Source organism: Macaca nemestrina, chromosome 14, assembly GCF_043159975.1.
Source record: "Macaca nemestrina isolate mMacNem1 chromosome 14, mMacNem.hap1, whole genome shotgun sequence".
Taxonomy (NCBI): domain Eukaryota; kingdom Metazoa; phylum Chordata; class Mammalia; order Primates; family Cercopithecidae; genus Macaca; species Macaca nemestrina.
Window position 1 is genome coordinate 48,682,047 of NC_092138.1, and position 19,838 is coordinate 48,701,884.

The 19,838-nt window shown below is 44.8% G+C and overlaps 1 protein-coding gene and 1 long non-coding RNA gene across 5 annotated transcripts in view; one reads left to right on the forward strand and one right to left on the reverse strand.

The window, feature by feature from the left end:
* LOC105489066 (ADAMTS like 1) overlaps nt 1-17,912 on the forward strand; it is a 950,014-nt gene extending 932,102 nt beyond the window's left edge. For all 4 annotated transcript variants that reach the window (XM_011753701.3, XM_011753699.3, XM_011753700.3 and 1 more), the window contains 6 exons: nt 233-445; nt 1,990-2,170; nt 4,799-5,006; nt 12,765-12,874; nt 13,668-13,888; nt 15,431-17,912. In XM_011753701.3, coding sequence (XP_011752003.2) covers nt 233-445; nt 1,990-2,170; nt 4,799-5,006; nt 12,765-12,874; nt 13,668-13,888; nt 15,431-15,537 — 1,040 coding nt within the window. In that variant the 3' untranslated portion in view covers nt 15,538-17,912. The remainder of the gene's footprint in view (nt 1-232; nt 446-1,989; nt 2,171-4,798; nt 5,007-12,764; nt 12,875-13,667; nt 13,889-15,430) is intronic.
* On the reverse strand, nt 2,333-8,388 carry LOC105489070 (uncharacterized). The gene is made up of 4 exons (XR_011612621.1): nt 8,202-8,388; nt 5,893-6,149; nt 5,611-5,764; nt 2,333-4,491 (listed from the first exon to the last, which is right to left on the reverse strand). It is a non-coding gene; the product is annotated as an uncharacterized lncRNA (long non-coding RNA).
* Nucleotides 17,913-19,838: the final 1,926 nt, after the last annotated feature.

A 19,838-nucleotide genomic window follows, 5' to 3' on the forward strand; every position in this document is an offset into this window, starting at 1 on the left:
CTTTTGTTATCCAATAATTTTACTTAATTGAATGAATTATAGTCACCCTCCTAGAAATTCAGAGAATAAAAACATCTCCTGTTCACTCAGGAATGGCAAATATAATAAAAATGCCATGGACAAGGCCACATTGTGTGTACAGTTTCTAAAGCCACAAAGACAGTAAACCAGTGCACCAGGAATGTGTTCCTTATGGCTTTACTAAGGCTTTCTTCTTTTCCTCTCCTCCTAGGCTGCCCCATCACAGGTCACCCTGTCCCTAATATCACCTGGTTTCATGGTGGTCAGCCAATTGTCACTGCCACAGGACTGACACATCACATCTTGGCAGCTGGACAGATCCTTCAAGTTGCAAACCTTAGCGGTGGGTCTCAAGGAGAATTCAGCTGCCTTGCTCAGAATGAGGCAGGGGTACTCATGCAGAAGGCATCTTTAGTGATCCAAGGTAAGAAACCCTGCAGGCTTTGCAAACTGGACTAATTTCTTGAAGAAGAAAGCCCGTTTGGGAATCTAACTATCTAGTAAAACAAAGTGATTTCTGATCTTCAGTGGTACCCAGGGCATGAAAACCGAAGCTGCGCCATGTTTCCATATAGTGAGACCCTACTTCTGTCAACATGGCTCTTCAGAACAGCCATCATGCCCCTCCCAGCAGAACCTGGAAAAGCCAATGCTGCCTTCAGAAATAGGCCCTTCTGCTTATAATGTTGCTGTTGCTCAGGACCATGGAAACACCACTATATATCAAAGTCAGATGTGATTCCTTTATGCTGATTTAACTAGTACAGATCTCACACACACGAAGAGTAGCCTGTTTGGTTACTGCCTCCTGCCTAGAGAGACAGGCCTGGTGCCTGCTGATCATCCTGAAGAGTCTTCAGCTTTAGTCATAAGCTGAGGGCTTTCCAGGCACCTTTCCTTTGGCCCTGGCAAAGAACAGACTGTGAAGCCCACATGGCTCATGCATTAACCTTCCAGGAAAACAGGCATGTCAGAAAGCCTTTGGGCGGGGCCTGGCCTTCACTGCACCAAGAAAGAGTTGTAAATGAGGCCAAATCAGTGGGAAAGAGGGGAAAGGCCTTTTTATAGAAACTGTGTGAGGCTTTGGAGTTTTCCGCAGGCTAGTTCAACCTGTGGCCTGTGTGTGATATATTCCAAAATGAAGGATGCAATGGGAAGGGACAGAGTTGTGTGCCAAAATGGCACAAAAAGGTGGAGAAAGGGAAATCTTTCTAAGCAGATAAGTTTTCTTCCTAAATATCTTCCTTCACCATTTGGCTTTTCAGACAGGAAAACAAATGTTCCATTTTCTCGCCAGCCAGCCAGTATCTGCTGAAAACCAGAAGCCAGGGCCTATTTGCAAGACTTGTAATACACAACTTTGCAAATAAGCACTCAAAATCTGCCACCTCATATTTATTTTTAACAGCTTTCCTATCAGTGAGTCCCAGACCCCCAAAGCAACTGGCTTTCTTACTGACATCATTGTCTCATGTAAATAAGCACTCTCTGTATAGGCTTTTTTGGGTAACATTTGCAAAGTCCAGCTCGAATCTGTACTGTGATGGTTAAGTATTTACTATATTTATATATCTTTGTAGAAAACAAAATCACTTTCTGGTGAACCAATGAGGAAAGAAAAGGACTGTAGCAAATATCTTTAAAAATAAGATGACCTATGGCATTAATTAAGTACCCTTCGTATGTCAGGCACTGAGCTACTTTATTTCCTGTCCCCACAGTAACTGGGTAAGGTGAGGGTCACTGTACTCATTTCATGGCTGAGGCCCCTAGCCTAGAGACCACGTGACTTCCCCAAATAGTTCGGGAATGGTGCCCATCGAGGAGCGGGGCCTCATTTATAATAGCTCCTCTCCTTCAGGCCACAAATCCACCCCTTCCACCCTCTCCCTGCCCTGCTCAGAAGGAATTCAGAGTGTGGGCAATTAAGCTATATTCTTTTCTACTCTGCTCCTCCTCCCATGACAGATTACTGGTGGTCTGTGGACAGATTGGCAACCTGCTCAGCCTCCTGTGGTAACCGGGGGGTTCAGCAGCCCCGCTTGAGGTGCCTGCTGAACAGCACGGAGGTCAACCCTGCCCACTGCGCAGGGAAGGTTCGCCCTGCAGTGCAGCCCATTGCGTGCAACCGGAGAGACTGCCCTTCTCGGTGAGTGCGGCGGACACTGGCTCAGACCTCCCCACCCTAGGATGGGCCCTCACTTTTAGCAAGGTCGATGGCGAGCCCTTGAGTAGCACTGTGCAGGGAGAGATGCCAGCCAAGGAGCTGTTCTTCCCTCTAGGCACAGGCTTGTCAGGCCTCTCCACCCTGCTGAAAATATCCTCAGACTACACCACCTCTCTCAGCTCTGTTTATTCCTCACCCCGCTAATGGTCAACCAGGTTTCCCAAGTGCCTGACAGGGTCTGTTCAGGGAGCAAGAGCATCCCAGGCCCTAGCAAGCCATAGACTCCCCCACCCATCATACAGTAATCAACTGACTCTGAGTTGTTTGGAGAAAGCAATGTCTTTTCAATTGAAGGGCTGAGGAAACAATGATTACTGGGCTCCACCCGCCCTCCAAGTCTAACCTTAAACACCCGTGCTAATCAGTACTCCAGTTTAGTTGAGGAAATCTTATCTTCCTCTTTTCTACAAAGGCTTGCATCTCACTAAAGTTGAAATAAATCTTTGTTTCCGATAGTAGCCTCACGCTCAGCATTTGGGTTCCTTGTGTGGCCCAGCATGACACCCAAGCCTCTGCCATCTTCCTCATGCTTCAAGAGGCTATGAGTCCCCCTGTGCACCCCATCCTCTGTCCTCAGCAGTAGTTAAGTGGATAATAGATGGGCTTGGAGTTAGCACTGGTGTGGTGCTCAGAGCCTGGGGGGACTTGGCTCTGCCCTCAACCCTCAAATGCCCCTTTACTACCTATCTGTAGGACTTTCATACAATACTTAGGCAACTGCTTTCTGTTTTGCCAGCTGAGTCATAAGGAGCAGCTGAAACCAGGAGAGACTCAATGAAATATGAAACATGCTCATTAATATCAGCAGTTTGACTTGCTGACGGGAAGGTTTCCACAGGAATGATTAATGTCCTTTTATACCCTTCCTGAACTGTAACATACCCCGGCCCTTTCCATTCTCAAACTCCCCACCCCAGCTCCTGAAAAATTGCTGAAACGTATATTTGGAAATAAAAGTTGATTGAAATGCAGGCCTGACATTCACCAGGGACATAAGAGGCTGGAAAACTGCCCTTGCCAAGCTATGCAAAATGAAGAAGAGATCTCTGACGTGCCAGGAACTTTTTGACTTGATTTGGTGATGGTCAGAGTCAATCAGCTTAATTTACTTCTGCAAATGAAATAATAATGGCTGTGTTTTCTTGGATTTCAATGCCCCCAGGAGTTTTTAAACTCCTCTTGCCTGCTTCCTAAGTGGCTCTGCTCCTGTGCGTTGGAAATCTGCATGCAGTCATCCCTCTACAAGGCAAAAGAGCAGGGAAGTGGCCACAAAACTAAATAAGTCACAGATCCAGATTTAGGAGGAATTTGCTCCCCTTCCCTGCTACATGCCTCTCCTGAAAGCCACATGTGGCGCCTCTTGGCTAGGACGTAGCCATAGGTTCACTTTGCCTGCCAGATGTTTTGAACACTTAGTATCTTTCTTTGCACATGAACAAGTGTTGCCCTGGTTGTCTCTTTAAGATACAACTGGGTAACCCTGCTGTGACCCAGGTAGCTGCTTAAACCATTTTGTTAGATAAATTTTCTCAATCACTAAAACCAAAGAGTGGGATTTTTTTTTGTTCTAGATTACATGAGCAACAAGTCTTGCAATTTCCCCAAGCTGTCTCCGTCTCTTTGAGAATTATTACAGGGCACACACATGCAATGAGAATCCCTGCATGTTTGTATATGGACCAAGGATTTCAGAGTGTTCCCAGTTTACAGGCTGGCTTTGTGAGAAAAGTCCATTTGTCACAGTCCCACTTTTGGAACCTAACATTCAGAGAACAACTATCTCTACCACGTATGCAGCCCTCTGAGAGGTATAAGACCTATAGACTATAACACCAAGAGATGGGAGGAACTTTACCTGTTTCTGAGGGATTGACCAAAATGTGCGGCAGGAAGTACACTGAGCACTACCAGACAAAACTTTGACTTCAGTGAGGCCCAGATTACTTTCTGTGTCAGGAGGTGACACAAATTTGGATCTGACTTCCCTAGAACCTTGGATCTCCTTTAGGAAGTACCAACACTGCAGTTACAAAACAACAAATTGATTCTCTTACAATTTTGAAGGCCAGAAGTCCACGATCAAGGTATCCGGAGGGTCATATCACCTCCAAAGGTTCTAGGAGAGAATCCGCTTCTGGTGGTCCCAGGTGTTCCTTGGCTTGTGGCCACATCACTCCACCTTCAGCCTTTATGGTCACATTATCTCCTCCTCTTCTCTGTATGTAATCTCCCTCTGCCTTTCTCTGTAAGAACACTTGTTATGGCAGGCATATAGGGCCCAGCCAGATAATCCAAGATAATCTTATCTTAAATCCATAATTACATCTGCAAAGAACCTTGCCACATAAGGTAACATTCACAGGCACTAGGGATTTGACATGGATATCTTTTGGAGGAGTCATTTTTCAGCCTATCTTTCCAAGTATATACTGTGAAAAGGGTACTGGCCCCAAATCAGTGGCAAGAGCAGGGATGTGGGGTGGGGAGGGGATCTCTTTTCCCCAGGGCTTGTCCCTTTAGGGCTCTCCTGACACTTCTTCCTCTCCCTAGGTGGATGGTGACCTCCTGGTCTGCTTGTACCCGGAGCTGTGGGGGAGGTGTCCAGACCCGCAGGGTGACCTGTCAAAAGCTGAAAGCCTCTGGGATCTCCACCCCTGTGTCCAATGACATGTGCACCCAGGTTGCCAAGCGGCCTGTGGACACCCAGGCCTGTAACCAGCAGCTGTGTGTGGAGTGGGCCTTCTCCAGCTGGGGCCAGGTGAGGAGCCAGAGAGGTTGTTATTTGAAAGCTAAATCTAAAGGAGTGGACGCTGCCACAGTAGGAAGTGAAATGTTATCACTGCCACCTCCTCCTTTCACATTCTGACTGGCCAGGTATAGCTTCTGTTGGTTGTCCAGCTGAGACACCCTCAGAGCAGCAGGCTTTTAATTCTTTGTGTAATTCTATGAACCAATGTGATTGAATGTTTTTAGGCAGTTAGCAATTCAAAACATCTTCTAATTGGCCATCTATACATTATTACATTTATGTCCTCCACTCCCACCCTTAGGTGTGTCCTTTGGAAAACAATCACTTGCAACTTTCTGTGGCCATCTTTAACGAAAATCAAATGTTTTTGGCCATAGAGTTCACGTTCCAACTCATAAGCCATTTGTGTCCCAGGTAAGTTGAGGCTACTGCTCAATGCTAGCCAATCAACATGCCTAACTGGAGACTCCTTTCTGGAGCTTCTACTAACGCTTCCTTATTTCCAGTGACATAATGTATATGCTTCATAATCAAAGAGGCATGAGCTCCCCTTGCCTGGGGGAATATCATCTCTCTCTTACCTGGAAAAGCCCACTTCTCATAGCTCACATACCTCTCAAGACAGCTCTGCTTCCAGGCCCTTGAGGCTTATTGGTAGTTCATAAAATTACAATAGCAAACAGATCTGGCTACACATGAGAGATGTTTCTGCACTGTGTCATCAAGGTCACTCAAGGGGGGACATATGGTGCACCAGTGATTGTTTCCTAACAGAAAGAAAAATACATATGTCTTTCTCCTTTTCTCTATTCCTTCCCCTCAAAAAAATTCACCCCCTCCTCCTCTTTTCTGCAACCCTCCAGGACAGTATGTTTCAAGCTTTAATGTGAATCACCTGGGAATCTTATTAAAGATGCAAATTCTAATATGGTATGTCTTAGGTAGAACTTGGGTTGCTGAACTTCTCAAAACTTCTGGTAACATCAATGCTCTTAGACCAAGGGCTTCACTTGAAAGAGTAGCAAGGCTTGAGGCATTACAGATTGCAGACAAATGCTTCATCTCACAATCCTGTTGATGTCTCTCTGCTGGTAATATTGCTGATATTGTGCTTCAAACTGTAGATGCTTCTCAAACATCCACACTCCACTCCTGTGAGAATGAAAGTGATGATAGTTTCTAACAAAAAATTCCTTTTGGAATAGTGTTAGACTTCATGAAGGCAGGCAGAAGGAAAAACATTTGTATAAGAAAACCGTGCCGATTTTAGTCCAAGTAAAACTAAGACCACCTTCTTAGCTCCAAAAATCTGGCTTCATGTAATAATTCAACTTTCTTCTTTTAATCCAACATACATTTATGGGACACCTGTCTTGGGAGGGGAATGTGTCCCATTTATAAGCATGTGTGAAGAAATGAAGGGAAAAGCAGCCCACAATGTTTGCAGGAGAATGAAGTGACAGAATAGAAATAGAAATGTGGCCTGGAAAGCAGGTGCAAGATCATAAAAGGGTCTTGTATGCTGTACAAAGAATTTGGATTTTATTGTAAGTGCAACTACAAAGATTTTTAAGAAGGAGTGGCACAATCAGACTTTTAAGATTACTGTCTGGCCAGGCACAATGGCTCATGCCGGTAATCTCAGCTACTCAGGAGGCTGAGGCAGAAGGATCACTTGAGAGGTTGAAGCTGCAATGAGCTGTGATCACACCACTTTCACTACTCCAGCCTGGGTGACAAAGCAAAAACCTCTTTTTTTATTTTAAAAAAAAAAGGTATGCTGTCTGCAGTATAGTGATCAAATTGGCAAGTGAGAGGACTACAGAAAGAGAAACCTAATCTAGGTGAGCAATTTTGGTGGTCAGAATGAAGGTATTGAGCAGTGCCAATAGAGAGAAATCCATTTCTCTTTATAAGTGTGATTCACATGGCTTCCATGAGCCATTGGATATCAGGGATGAGAGAAAGGAAGGAAGTCAAAATTCTACTGGAGGGTCTGAATTGAATAACTAGATAGGAATATAGAAAAAAGAGGGTGGATTAGTGCTATATGGAATTGTTTGGGACATGTTTAGTAAGAGATATCTAAGTACAGACGCTCATTAAGTAGTTGCACATATAGGTCTGGGGCTTAAAAGAGAACTGTGCTAAACACTATCAATTTGAAAGTCATTAGTATACAAGTGGTGGCTAAGAATCATAGATGGTATCACCCAGAGAGAGGAAAAGGATCAGATTAAGAAAAGGCACAGGACAGAACCCTGGGGAAAACAACACTAACTAACCTGGGGGAAGAAGAGGAAAAAAGATTAACCTAATGAGTGGGAAAATTCACAGAAACCAGTGGAGGAGCTTTATCAAGAAGGAAGGAAGTCAATGGTATAAAAATACATCCAACAGAATAAACAAAATACAAAATAAGCATTGGCCTTATTTTGTACATACAGTGCATATTCGAACTTGACTGATAGGCAGTCACTGGTAACTCTGTGAATGGCAGTTTCAGTGTAAAAGTAGGCAGTGTAAAAGTAGGCACTGAAATCAAACCAGCAATAGGTTTAGTTACAAATGAGAATGGAGGAAATAAGTGCTTCCAGGGACACATTACTCCTTCAAGAATTCCCAGTGTAGTCAAGAGACATTAGCAAAATGGCAAATTAGGAAGCTCCAACTCCATGTTCTCTTATGGAAGCATCAAAAAAACAACTAGAAACTGGCTGAACTAACCTTATAAGTGTTCTGGAAAACCGCCCAAGTTCTATAGCAACCAAGTAAACAGCCGATAAAGAAAAAGCCATCTTTAAGATGATATGAAATTTCCTGGTATTTTCATTCATCCTTGCCCCACCCCTCCTCCATGTGGCATGGTTTTGATCTTGACAACGTAGCAGCCACTAATTGTGAAATCTGCACAAGGACCACAGACCTGCAGACACCTGGGAAAAAAGATTATGGGTGGAGACATGGGGGAAGGCAGAGCATCAAGACAAATAACTGAAGGATGCTGGGCTTACTACCCAGGTGATGGGATGGTCTGTGCAGCAGACCACCATGGCACACGTTTACCTATGTCACAAACCTGCACATGTACCCCAGAACTTAAAAGTTGAAGGAAAAAAAAAAGAAATATCAAAGACTTGATAATGTAAAAATATACGGACAGCCAAAAACAAAAGAGTCTGGTGCCTCCCTCCCCTCTCTTACCCTGTGACAAGCCAGCTCCTCTTGCCTTCCTCTATGATTGTAAGCTTCCTGAGGTCTCACCAGAAGCAGTTGCTGGCGCCATACTTCTTATACTACCTGCAAGACCATGAGCCAAATAAACCCTTTTTCTTTATTTAAAAAAGAAAAAGAAAGAAAAATTATAACATCCAGAAAGAAAAAACTATCAACCAAGAATTATTGGGCAAAACTCTCCTTCAAAAACAAGGGGGAAATTATGACATTCCAGAGAGCTTGTTACCACTATTCCTGATTACAAGAGATGTTAAATGGAGTCCTTTGAGTTATAACAAAAAGATGCTAGATAGTTAACTCCAAGCCACATGAACATATAAAGACTCTCCAATAAAGATAAATAGATGGGCAGGCATTAAAACCATTATTATTTTGTTTCATAGCTCCACTTATTTTCTATAGATTTCAAAGAAATGCATAAAAAGTAATTATAAATCTGTTAGTGAATATATAGCATATAGATACAATTTTCACACCAATAATGTAAAGTGGGGATGGGAAACAGAGCAGTACATATGTAGAGTTTTGTATGAAATTGATATCAAAAATCAAATTAGATTGTTATAACTTTGGGATATTATATGTAATCCCCATGGTAACAACAAAGAAAATATGTATAGCCAAAAGAGAATGAGAAAGGAAGCAAAATTTGTCACTACGAAAAAGCAACTAATCACAAAAGACAACATAAGTGGAGGGAATGATGAGGGAAAGCTATAAGATGTACATAAAAATAAATAATAAAAAGGCAAAAGTAAGTTCTTCCCTATCAGTAATTACTTTAAAGGAATTAAACCCCCAAAGACATAGATTGGCCTAGTAGATGTTAGAAAAAAGACATGATTCAACTCTATGCTGTCTACAAAAGACTTGCTTGGGATCTAAAGAAAAAAGGTTAAAAGTGAAGGAATGGAAAAAGATAGTCCATGTAAATATAAAACAAAAGCTGAGGTAGCTATACTAAATCAAACAACATAATGATAATATACCAAGAAAATATAACAATTATAAACATGCATGCACCAAACATCAGAGCCCCAAAGTATATTAATCAAATATTGACAGAATTGAAGAGAGAAATAATTAGTTCTATAATAGAAACTTTAGAAACCCACTTTCAACAATGGATAGGACAACTAAACAAAAGATCAGTAAAGAAACAGAGTAACTGAACAATACTATAAACTAATTGGAGTAACAGACATACAGAGGACTCCACCCAATATAGCAGAATACTTGTTTTTTCTCAAGTGCACATGAAAAATTATCCAAAAAAGGACTGTATGTTATGCCAAAAAATAATTCTTAATACATTTGAAAAGAATGAATTTATACAGAGTTCCTTTTCCAACCACAGGGAAGGAAACTAGACAAGTGAAAACAAAACCACAACATACCAAAATGTATGGAGCACAGAGAAAATAGTGCTAAGAGAAAAATTTATGGCTGTAAATGCTTACATTAAAAAAGAAAGACTTCAAATCAACAACTTAACTTTACACCTTAAAAATTTACAGAAAACAAGCAAACTAAACCTAATGCTAGCAGAAGAGGATAATAAAGATTAGAGAATAGTAAAGAAAACTCAGCAAAACCGAAAGTAAATTCTTCAAAAAGGTTGGCCAAAATAGACAAACATTTAGCTATATTGGCAAAGAAAAAGAGAGAAGACTCAAATTCCTAAAATCAGAAATGAAAATGGAGACATTACTACCAGTATTACAGAAATAAAAAGGATTGGCCAGGCATGGTGGCTCATACCTGTAATCCCAACACTTTGGGAGTCCGAAGCAGGCAGATCACTTGAGGTCAGGAATTCGAGACCAGCCTGGCCAACATGGCAAAACCCTGTCTCTGCGAAAAATACAAAAGTTAGCCAGGTGTGGTGGTGGGCGCCTGTAGTCCGAGCTACTTGAGAGGCTGAGGGTCAGGAATCGCATGAACCCAGGAGGTGGAGGTTGCAGTGAGCAGAGATCATACCACTGCACTCCAAGACTCTGTCTCAAAACAAAAAGAAAAAGAAAAAAGAAACCAAGTGTTAATCAAAAGTAGAATGGAAAATTCAATCATGGTATGTTCATAAAATAAAGTGCTATACATCAGTGAAAATGAACAAACTTCAGTTATGTACATAATACATTGTAAGAAAATACCAGATATAAAACAAACATGAAATATGGTTCATTTATGTAAATTTCAAAAACAGTCATAAACTAAACTGTTTTAAAAGTTAAGTCTCAGTGGTTACATGTGGAGAAGGGAAAGAGAGTAAAGAGTAGGCACAAACTAGGCTCCTGAGTTGCTGACAGCATTTTATTTCTTCACATGTATACAGGACTAGCTACATAAGTTGTGGGGCCCATTGCAACATGAAAATGTCAGGCTGCTTGTTCAAAAACTATAATGAATGTCAAGGTTGACAGTAGAGCGTCAAACCAACTACAGTTTCCTTCTAAGGGTGTAGGGACATCCATGCAGCTAGCTTTGCTTTTATACAGTTGTCCCTTGGTATCCATAGGTGATTGATGTAAGGAGCACCTGTATATACCAAAATCCACACAAACTCAAGTCCTGCAGTCAATCTCACAGAACCTGCATATACAATAAGTTGGCCCTCCATATACATGGGTTTCGCATCCCAAGACCTTTGGTTGAAAAAAAAAAAAAAATGTATAAGTGGACCTGCCCATTTCAAACCCATGTTGTTTAAAGGTCAATTATACTCACTTTATAGAACTCCCTGAGATATACTTCATGTTTTAATCACTTTTTTTTTTTTTTTTAGAGATGGGGTCTCACTATTTTGTCCAGGCTGGAGTGTAGTGACTGTTCACAGGCATGATCATGGTGCACTATAGCCTCAAATTCCTGGGCTCAAGCAATACTCTTGCCTCAGCCTTCTGCATAGCTGGGAACACAGGCATCAACCACCACACCTGGCTGTTAATCAGTTTTCTGTATGCACACTGTGCTTCACAATAAAAAGTTATTTTTTGGCCAGGCACAGTGGCTTACTCCTGTAATCCCAGCACTTTTGGAGGCCGAGGTAGGCAGATCACCTGAGGTCAAGAGTTCAAGACCAGCCTGACCAACATGGTGAAACCCTATCTCTACTAAAAATACAAAAAATAGCCAGGCATGATGGCATGTGCCTGTAGTCCCAGCTACTTGGGAGGCTGAGACAGGATAATCACTTGTACCTGAGAGGCAGAGGTTGCAGTAAGCCGAGATTGTGCCACTGTACTCCAGCCTGGCGACAGAGTGAGACTCCATCTGAGAAAAAGGAAAAAAAAGTTCTTTTTAAAAATATGTTTAAAGAGATAAATTTTAGCCACTCAGGAGGCTGAGGTGGGAGGATCACTTGAGCCTAGGAGTTGAAGGCTGCAGCGAGCTGAGATTGTGCCACGGCACTCCAACCTGGGCAACAGAAAGAGACCCTGTCTCAAAAAAAAAAGTCCCGGTTATTGGTGTTAAGGGGTTTTTTTTTTTTTTTTTTTTTTTTTTTTTTTTTACATTTACCTCAACCCTCCATGTGTTTGTGAATAATAGTGTCAAACTGGACCCTTCAGAGTCCAGAAGAGCAATAACTAACCTTGGGCACAGCTGTCTGACCCAAGAGAGCTACTTTTACCTTAAATCCTGCTCTTTCAGTGGTTCTTAATCTTTGAGGTCATGGATCCCTTTGAGTACTTGATGAAAGCTAGAGGGAACCTCTTGCTAGAAAAAAGCCAATAAACACAAAACTTTTGCTTATACTGTTAAGGATTAACACCCCAGCACTACCCCCAGTGGAACCCTAGGGACCCAAAGACCCCCAACTTAAGAGCCTTTGTTCTCAAGTGACCTCCATGGGATGCCTATCCTCTCGTTCTACTAAAATAGCAGATGTTGGCTAAAGGCCTGCTGCTTTTGTATTTCACAGACAATTGTTGCTAAGTGTATTTACTGTGACAGGGTCAGGCTCCATGAACTCTGGGGAAAGTTTAACAATCTCCATGAGCACACAGCAAGAGAATATGAGGGGGGACTCTGCATACCTAAGTCTGCTTTCTGTTCAGTCATCCTAGGTTTAACCTGCAGAAAACGAAGCCAGGGAAAGAAAGGATGGAGTTGGTTATTTGGATGACTTTAGCAAGAAAACGATAAACCATATTACCCTCTCTGCTCTGAAGGGGTGGAGCTATTTAGGGGTCTTCAGTTCTAAAGTCTACCACCACATTCCTAGCATATTATGCCAAAATATCTTTCATATGGTTAATCTGAGAGGGGCTTGACTTTCTCTTACTGGTTGTACACTACCATTAGCCATTTGCTGGCAGAATACCCACAGACCACAGGCAAGCTAACCATCCCATAAAGAAAACTTATCAGTGAATGTCTTTTAGTTAGCCCAAAGAGGGGAAAGATAAATGGTCTGAGAGCCTCCAACAAGACCTACACAAGGATCTTGCATCCCATGCAGCCCAAGCGTGGCGGCCTCCACCCTTGACTTGGCTAATGTGCTGTATGTTACCTTTTTCTGCTTTCCAGTGCAATGGGCCTTGCATCGGGCCTCACCTAGCTGTGCAACACAGACAAGTCTTCTGCCAGACACGGGATGGCATCACCTTACCATCAGAGCAGTGCAGTGCTCTTCCGAGGTAAGAGAAAGCCCTGAATCTCCTTTTCCCAGCCCCGCGTCAACGGCTCGGAAAGATGGTGCTGAGTGAATGTTTCTCCTCCAACTTACCACAGACCTAAGCCCTGCCCTCTCACCTCCATTCACCCCAAGCCACTGGCCTCCCCAGAGGCAGATGACTCGGTGTTGGTCTTGTGCTTACCTAATGGGCTAGGCTAGGATTTTCTCTCTCAGGGATGAAAAGTGCAAGGGTGTTATTCTTCTGAGAGAGGCCTCATACCTCGAGAGACCCACACTAGCCCCAGGGTGGGCAGGAGGTGAGGTCTACACGACGGCCACCAAGTCTCAAAAGTTCAAACCCCTCACTCTTGTTGACCTCCCTCTAGAAGTTAGGCTAAGATGAGAGCCCTTGTTCCTCAGTCTCGACCTACCATTCCAATCCAGTCCCCATCCTTATAACACTTCCTTATAGATGTCCCCCTGGGGCAAGGGGACTCACCGCCCCCACCTCAGAGCCCAGCCTGTGAGACCAGGCTCTGCCAGTGTCCACATGGGGGAGAGCTCATTCTTCAGTCATGCGGTGAGATCCATATTCATTACAGAGAAGAGCAAAGGGAGGCCCAATAAGAGGAAATAGCCTTCTTGAGATCATATGGCCATTTAGTAACAGCACAGAGATTAGAACCCAGGTCTAGTAATGCTGAAAGTTCTTGAGGAATCGCCTAACATTTCTGAGTTTGCAGCACTGTTTTCACATCTGCCCTGATTCAGCCCCCACAGAAGCAAACCTTAACCCTTCCACCATCCTTCTGCAGGCCCGTGAGCACCCAGAACTGCTGGTCAGAGGCCTGCAGCGTACACTGGAGAGTCAGCCTGTGGACCCTGTGCACAGCTACCTGTGGCAACTACGGCTTCCAGTCCCGGCGTGTGGAGTGTGTGCATGCCCGCACCAACAAGGCAGTGCCTGAGCACCTGTGCTCCTGGGGACCCCGGCCTGCCAACTGGCAGCGCTGCAACATCACCCCATGTGAAAACAGTATGTTCCAACCCCCAAGAACCTTCTGCAAATTCCCCACAGAGCATCAAGTGCAGAGAGCAGTCCCTGGGACCAACCCTGAGCACAGGGCATGGGGTCAGCTTCCCCAGGGATTGTGAGCTGGTGGTGGAGTTGAGCATTTTCAGTGGGGTGCATGGGTGTGTGCAGAGATGTGTATATAGGCATGACAGGGTATGCCCCGAGGGCTTCCACGATCTCCATCCTGGCCCTGAGAGAGCCAGGTGCTGTTGGTCCAGTGCTGGAGGAAATCAGCCTCCAGTTCCCCTGCAGTCAGTCTGGCTGGTGCCCACAGGGGTTGACACATCAACAACTCTCAGGGGCCAGGCTACTAAACAGAAAGTGCTGTTAACTCTGAAGGCACACAGACTGCCTCCCGCTCAGCCAGCCAGCTCTGCGCCCATCACAGCTCTGCTTCTCACCCGACAAGGACCTGCTGACCCCCTCCCTCCCAGACCCATAGGCATCTCCTGGAACTGTCCAGGACGCCCCAGCCTTGGAATTTGATACTCACTTCACTCCCTCCTCCTCATCCCAATACTGTCATTTGTATTCCAGTTGGGAAGGAGTTTAGTTTTTTTCTTCCTCTGAACCCAAATCGGAGGTACTTACCCATGAGAAAGGCGGCAAAGCTTGAGGCAAAGAATAGGAAGTAAAAACCAAATGTAGCTGTGCAGTTTTCTCCCAAACTGGGCCTCACTGAGCAATAAATTCCCAACACTAAGGCAGATGCCATGTAGGCAAAAAGACCACTTCTTTTTACACACTGGGGGATGGATGATCTCTTTGTACTCGGGTAGTGTTAACCCATGTTTGTGTCAGTGGCTCACCATGCTCAGAGAGAACCAATATTCAATGCACATAGTTAAAACTTACCAAACCAAGTCCGCACAATATTTAAGATCATCTAATCTGTGCCAACACTGAACTAGAACATCCTGGTGCTGTGTTTAAGGCAGAGTGGGTAGAAGGAAGAGAGACTGGAGGGCACATGAAAATAAACCTTCACAGAGAAAGTATGCCCAAGTGCCTGGGGATGGGGGTATCCGACGCAAGCCTCACTTGCATACTCCTGCAAAGTGGGGGAGAATGCAGTCCTGGGAACCATCTTAAGGAGGAGAGTCATTTACTTAAAATACCAAAACCCATAGGAAAAGGCAGGTTTGCCTAGGAGAAGAGGTGATCACCTAGGAGATGAGGTAATCCCAAGAAGGAAGAGAAAACAGGCATCTTCAGGAAGTAGAGGGAGCTACAGAAAAGAAGCAAACAAACAGCCCAGGGAGGGGCCCCATCATTCAGCCAGACAGACAGCTGCAGGCTGGTGCCACCCCCACTGTTGGCAGCCTTGGGGAGCAGGTGGCTGAACTCTGTCAGAGTGAGGCTGGAGAGCGGTGGCCACGGCAGACCCCAGGATGTACCCCAGTGGCTGAAACCCCCGGCTGCATATCACGCAGGCTGCATTCATTAGTCTCTGTTTCACATCTCTTTTCTGTCCCCTCTCCCCACCCTGTCCTCCTTTCCCAGTGGAGTGCAGAGACACCACCAGGTACTGCGAGAAGGTGAAACAGCTGAAACTCTGCCAACTCAGTCAGTTTAAATCTCGCTGCTGTGGAACTTGTGGCAAAGCGTGAAGACAGGGCATGGGGAAGCACTCTACCCTGGCCACATGAAGGACTCACGCAACCACCTTGGACAGAACCTAAGCTTTCTTCATTTTATTTATTTATTTCCCCCTCCCCACCCCACACACACCCTTCCAGCCTCCTCCACCTCCATCCTCAAGCATGAGGACGTCCGCATGTTTTCTCTTTCAGTTAGCTGGAGGACGGGATGTTGGGAAAGGAAAGGACAGATGTCTAAAGGAGGTTGCAGAGCAGGCCAGGCAGATGGGGAGGCTCCCTTGAAGAGCTTCCTCCCTCCCAAACCTGGGTCTCAAAGACCTAGGAAGAGGCAGGCACAGTCCCTGGGGACAGCAGGGAGCCAGAAGGTTTGTAGCCTATTGGTGCAAACATTGGACAAACACCTGTGTCTTTCCTAGAAGTGCACTATCAGAAACACAGGAGTGTGTTGCTGCTTTGTGTCCTCTTCCCCATCTGTCCCTTTAGTCATGGTTAGGACAGATGGGGAGGGGACACCATGCTGAGGCAGAAACTAGCCCAGAACTCAGTTCTTCTAGTGGGGGAGTGCAGAGAGAGGAGAACTCAAATCACCAGTAGGGAGAGGTAAAAAAGCAAACAAAGCAGGCCCTAAGGCACACAACGATGCAGAAAATGAAGAAGGGAGGGGAGGGGAGGGACAGAAGCAAAAAGGAGCCTGTGCGTGTTCCCCAGTGGGGCAGGGTGAGCAGGGGCTTCCAGGCTGCATGAGGCTCATGGACCGGCTCTGATCCCATGCATGTGCGCATGCTCAGAGCCCTGCTGCCCACGACAGAGCACTGCGCTGCATGGGAGTCCCCACTCCCCAGGCTATCAGAGTCAACATCCTGCCTGTGCAGCTGCGGCAAAGCCAGCGAGAGGTGGGTCTGGCCATGCAGTAAGGCCACCCTGGCACCTGTTTATCTCCATCGGAAGTCCTCCAGCCCTGCACTAACTGCTGCTGTGGACCAGGCCATTTTTAGCATGAATGGGCCAGGTTTTCTGCCTTCTAGGATCTTTGCTGCTCCACTGAAGGGCCAGGGACTATGGTCAGCTTGTCAACATGAACCCGTTAACTAGTCACTTTGCCAGAGAGTATCTGTCAGGCTGTCAGGCTGTAGCAACCTCTTCATTCCAGAGCTGGCCAGGGACTGGGGTGGGACAGTGGGTTTACGCGCGCCCCACCGTACACCCTCCCTCTCCCAGCCTCCACCCCAGCGGTCTGCAGGCCCTCCCGCATGTAGTATTTATCTAGCAAGGTGGGGTGGTGGAGGCAGCACCCTGGCAAAACAGCTCACACACTGCAGCCACGCTCATCAGCTGTGGTGAGGCGGCTGGAGCAAAGTCAAGCAGCAAAATGAAAACTCTGGGACTCTTTGGCAAAATCCTCATTAAGCCAGGTAATTTTTGCCTCCTTCCCTAGAGTGACCTGAGATTAGGAGCAAGGGTGGCCAGAGTCCCTTACCTTCAGATAAGCCTCCCCCCTCATGAAATGCCACTCACACTGGGGCTACCACTGACATCAGGGCTGCATTTTCCAGCCAGCCTGGAAGTAAAATTTGAGAGGAAGACAATATTAATCTGTGTCCCCCCCCACCAGTGAGCTGTGGACAGTTAAGTTGTGTCTCTTTCTTCCTCACCACAAAACTAGGCTCTAAGAAATTATGTTACTAAAAAATCAGTGTAATGTCTGTTTAAAATAAAAGAGAATGTTTTCTATGTCTGTATATCTTTTGTGAATATTTATTAGGATTTCTTGTATAAAAAAGTGCAATATTAATAATTGTACATTGTCATCCAGAAAAAAAAACTATTGGGGGGACTTTATTAACTTCCTGCAGTTGTGTTCCTGTAAACTTGGTAGTGATTATTATATTTTTCCTATTTTTAATAGAACCTGGTGTTTAACTCTGGATCCATTCACTGTACAGGATGTGTTGTAAAAACTAACATGGGATGCTGAGGCAGTAAGAGAGAATTCATTTGTGGCGCAATAGTTGTGCACGGAATGATAAAGACAAATTCCATACTACTACTAATGTGGTTAATTATTTCTAGTTCACTAGCGATTGAAAAGCAGTGGTCACTATTTACATTTCCTAAAGAACAAGCAAGCATCCTCCAGCTCCATGTTGGGTTGGAGCAGTTGGCAGTGGGTCTCAGTGAGCTGGGAGAGCCTAGGTTTGGGTGGGAAGCAGAGTGCTCCTTGCATGAGATGAATGTACATTTAATGTTTGTTCTGTAAATTGCAACTCAGCAGCACCACAAGACAATGAAGCCTGCTGGCTAATGTGGAAGGAGGCACTTTCTCCTCTAAAACACAAAACTGTATTTGTATTTTTTGTACAGATAATACAGCTTATTTATTTAAATCTTGTCGTCTGAGTCTCTATTAAACTCAGCCTTCCCCTGGTGGTTCATGCAGGGAGCGAGAGAAGTCCCAGTCAGTTGGGTGGTTCCCAGCCAGTTATTTGTGTCTGGCTGAAGTGGAAGGACTGCAGTTTTCATCTTTACACAGGAAGCTGGGGGCCCACGCCTAGAAGTGCTAGCTCTGTAAATAAACCCAAAGAAGCTGCATTTGTAGATGTACACACATTCAGGCTGAGTGCAACCGAACGAGATGACAGTTATCTCACTGACAGGCCTATGTGGTGGGACGATGGGAGCCACAGTACCTTCAGGAAGTGAAGCGAACAGGGATATCTCTTGGGAGAGATGCAGACTTGGGTGTGGAATTATCCTCACTCATCAGGCTTCCTACCAACAGAGACACACAGTGGGAGGCAGCTGCATAGTGAAAGTTCGGATGTATGCTATTAATAAAGACTAACACTTATACATCACAACTACATTTAATCTTCACATCAACCCTATGATTATCTCCATTCACATATGGGAAAATAGCAGCCCAAAGAAGCCCAAGGTCACCCAGCTGGTGGAACTAGGAATCAAAGTCAGGCAATCCTACTCCAGTCAAAGACTCGATTTGACCCACCATGCTGCCTCCTGCCCCGCTGCCTGCAGCTGCTGTGCCACAGCCACCTTTGGCAAGCATGACATTCTTCCCTACTGCTTGAAGGTTGGTGGTTGACAATAACAGGACATTTTACTGAAATTGTCACTTTCTCCTGCCCTAAAGGCAGTTCTTTTACCATGACAGCACTTCTAGCTCCCTATTTTTAAAGCATTTTAATAAAAACAGCTACTGTAGGAAGTGTAGGGGGGAAAAAAAGGCACACCTCTAGAGCTCTTCATAAACAGGCCCTAGTGAAAGGGCAGCATGTTGCCAGGCCCAGAAGATGCCCACGCAGAGACTATGGTGAGAGCTGCTACAGAGGACCCATGGCCTGAAAGCCCAACTCCAGCCGGTTTGCCAGCAGCTCGCCCCTCAACATCACAGGCCTGTCAAACAGTGTGAAAATATACCAGAAAGCTCTTCTTGACATTTCAGTTATTTTTTAAGAAGTCGTAGGTTTTGTTTTAAAGAAAAAGTCAATGCTAGAACTATACATATTCACATACCAGCAACCAAACAATGTCTTACAGAGGCCCCACAGCCGGAGGGAGGAGCTGGAAATGCCAGAGCAAAAACCCAGTAAGGCTCAAATGGTGGGAAGGGCTCGAACACAATGTATGGCAATTTTTGCAGCCAAAAGCAGAGTCCTTGCTTAGTCTCAAAGATTTCCAGGAAATCCCTGGTCCCATTAAGATCAAAGTGGTCAACAGTCACTGAAGCTCATTTATGCCTCAGTTTCTTCTTCCTGCAACAACATACCTCATCAGGTAGGGCTGTGTGAAAACCATTAGTTGATTCATGTTGAATTTCTTGAACCCAGGAAGCAAAGGTTGCAGTAAGCCAAGATCACACCACTACACTCCAGCCTGGGTGACAGAGCGAGACTCCATCTCAAAAAAAAAAAAAAAAAAAAAAAAAAAAAAAAAAAGGTTGGGGGGTAGCTGGCTTATCATCAAAGCACTTATTGAATGTTAATTGCTATTATCATCAACATCATCTAAGTTACCTTGGAAGAAACAGGAAGATGAAGGGCAGGGCTGGCAGAATTTTTGCTATTTTACTTTACTTCCCATTATCAGCTTTGAAAGACTCTCCCATGTTTCCATTTTTAATTGAGAGGGAAATCAACTGCTCCTCCAAAGCTCAATACTACACAATAGCCAGGCACAGTGGCTCATATCTGTAATCTCAGCATTTTGGAAGGCCAAGGCAGGAAGATCCCTTGAGGAGTCTGAGACCAGCCTAGATATGGCGAGACCATATCTCTACAAAAAAAATGTTT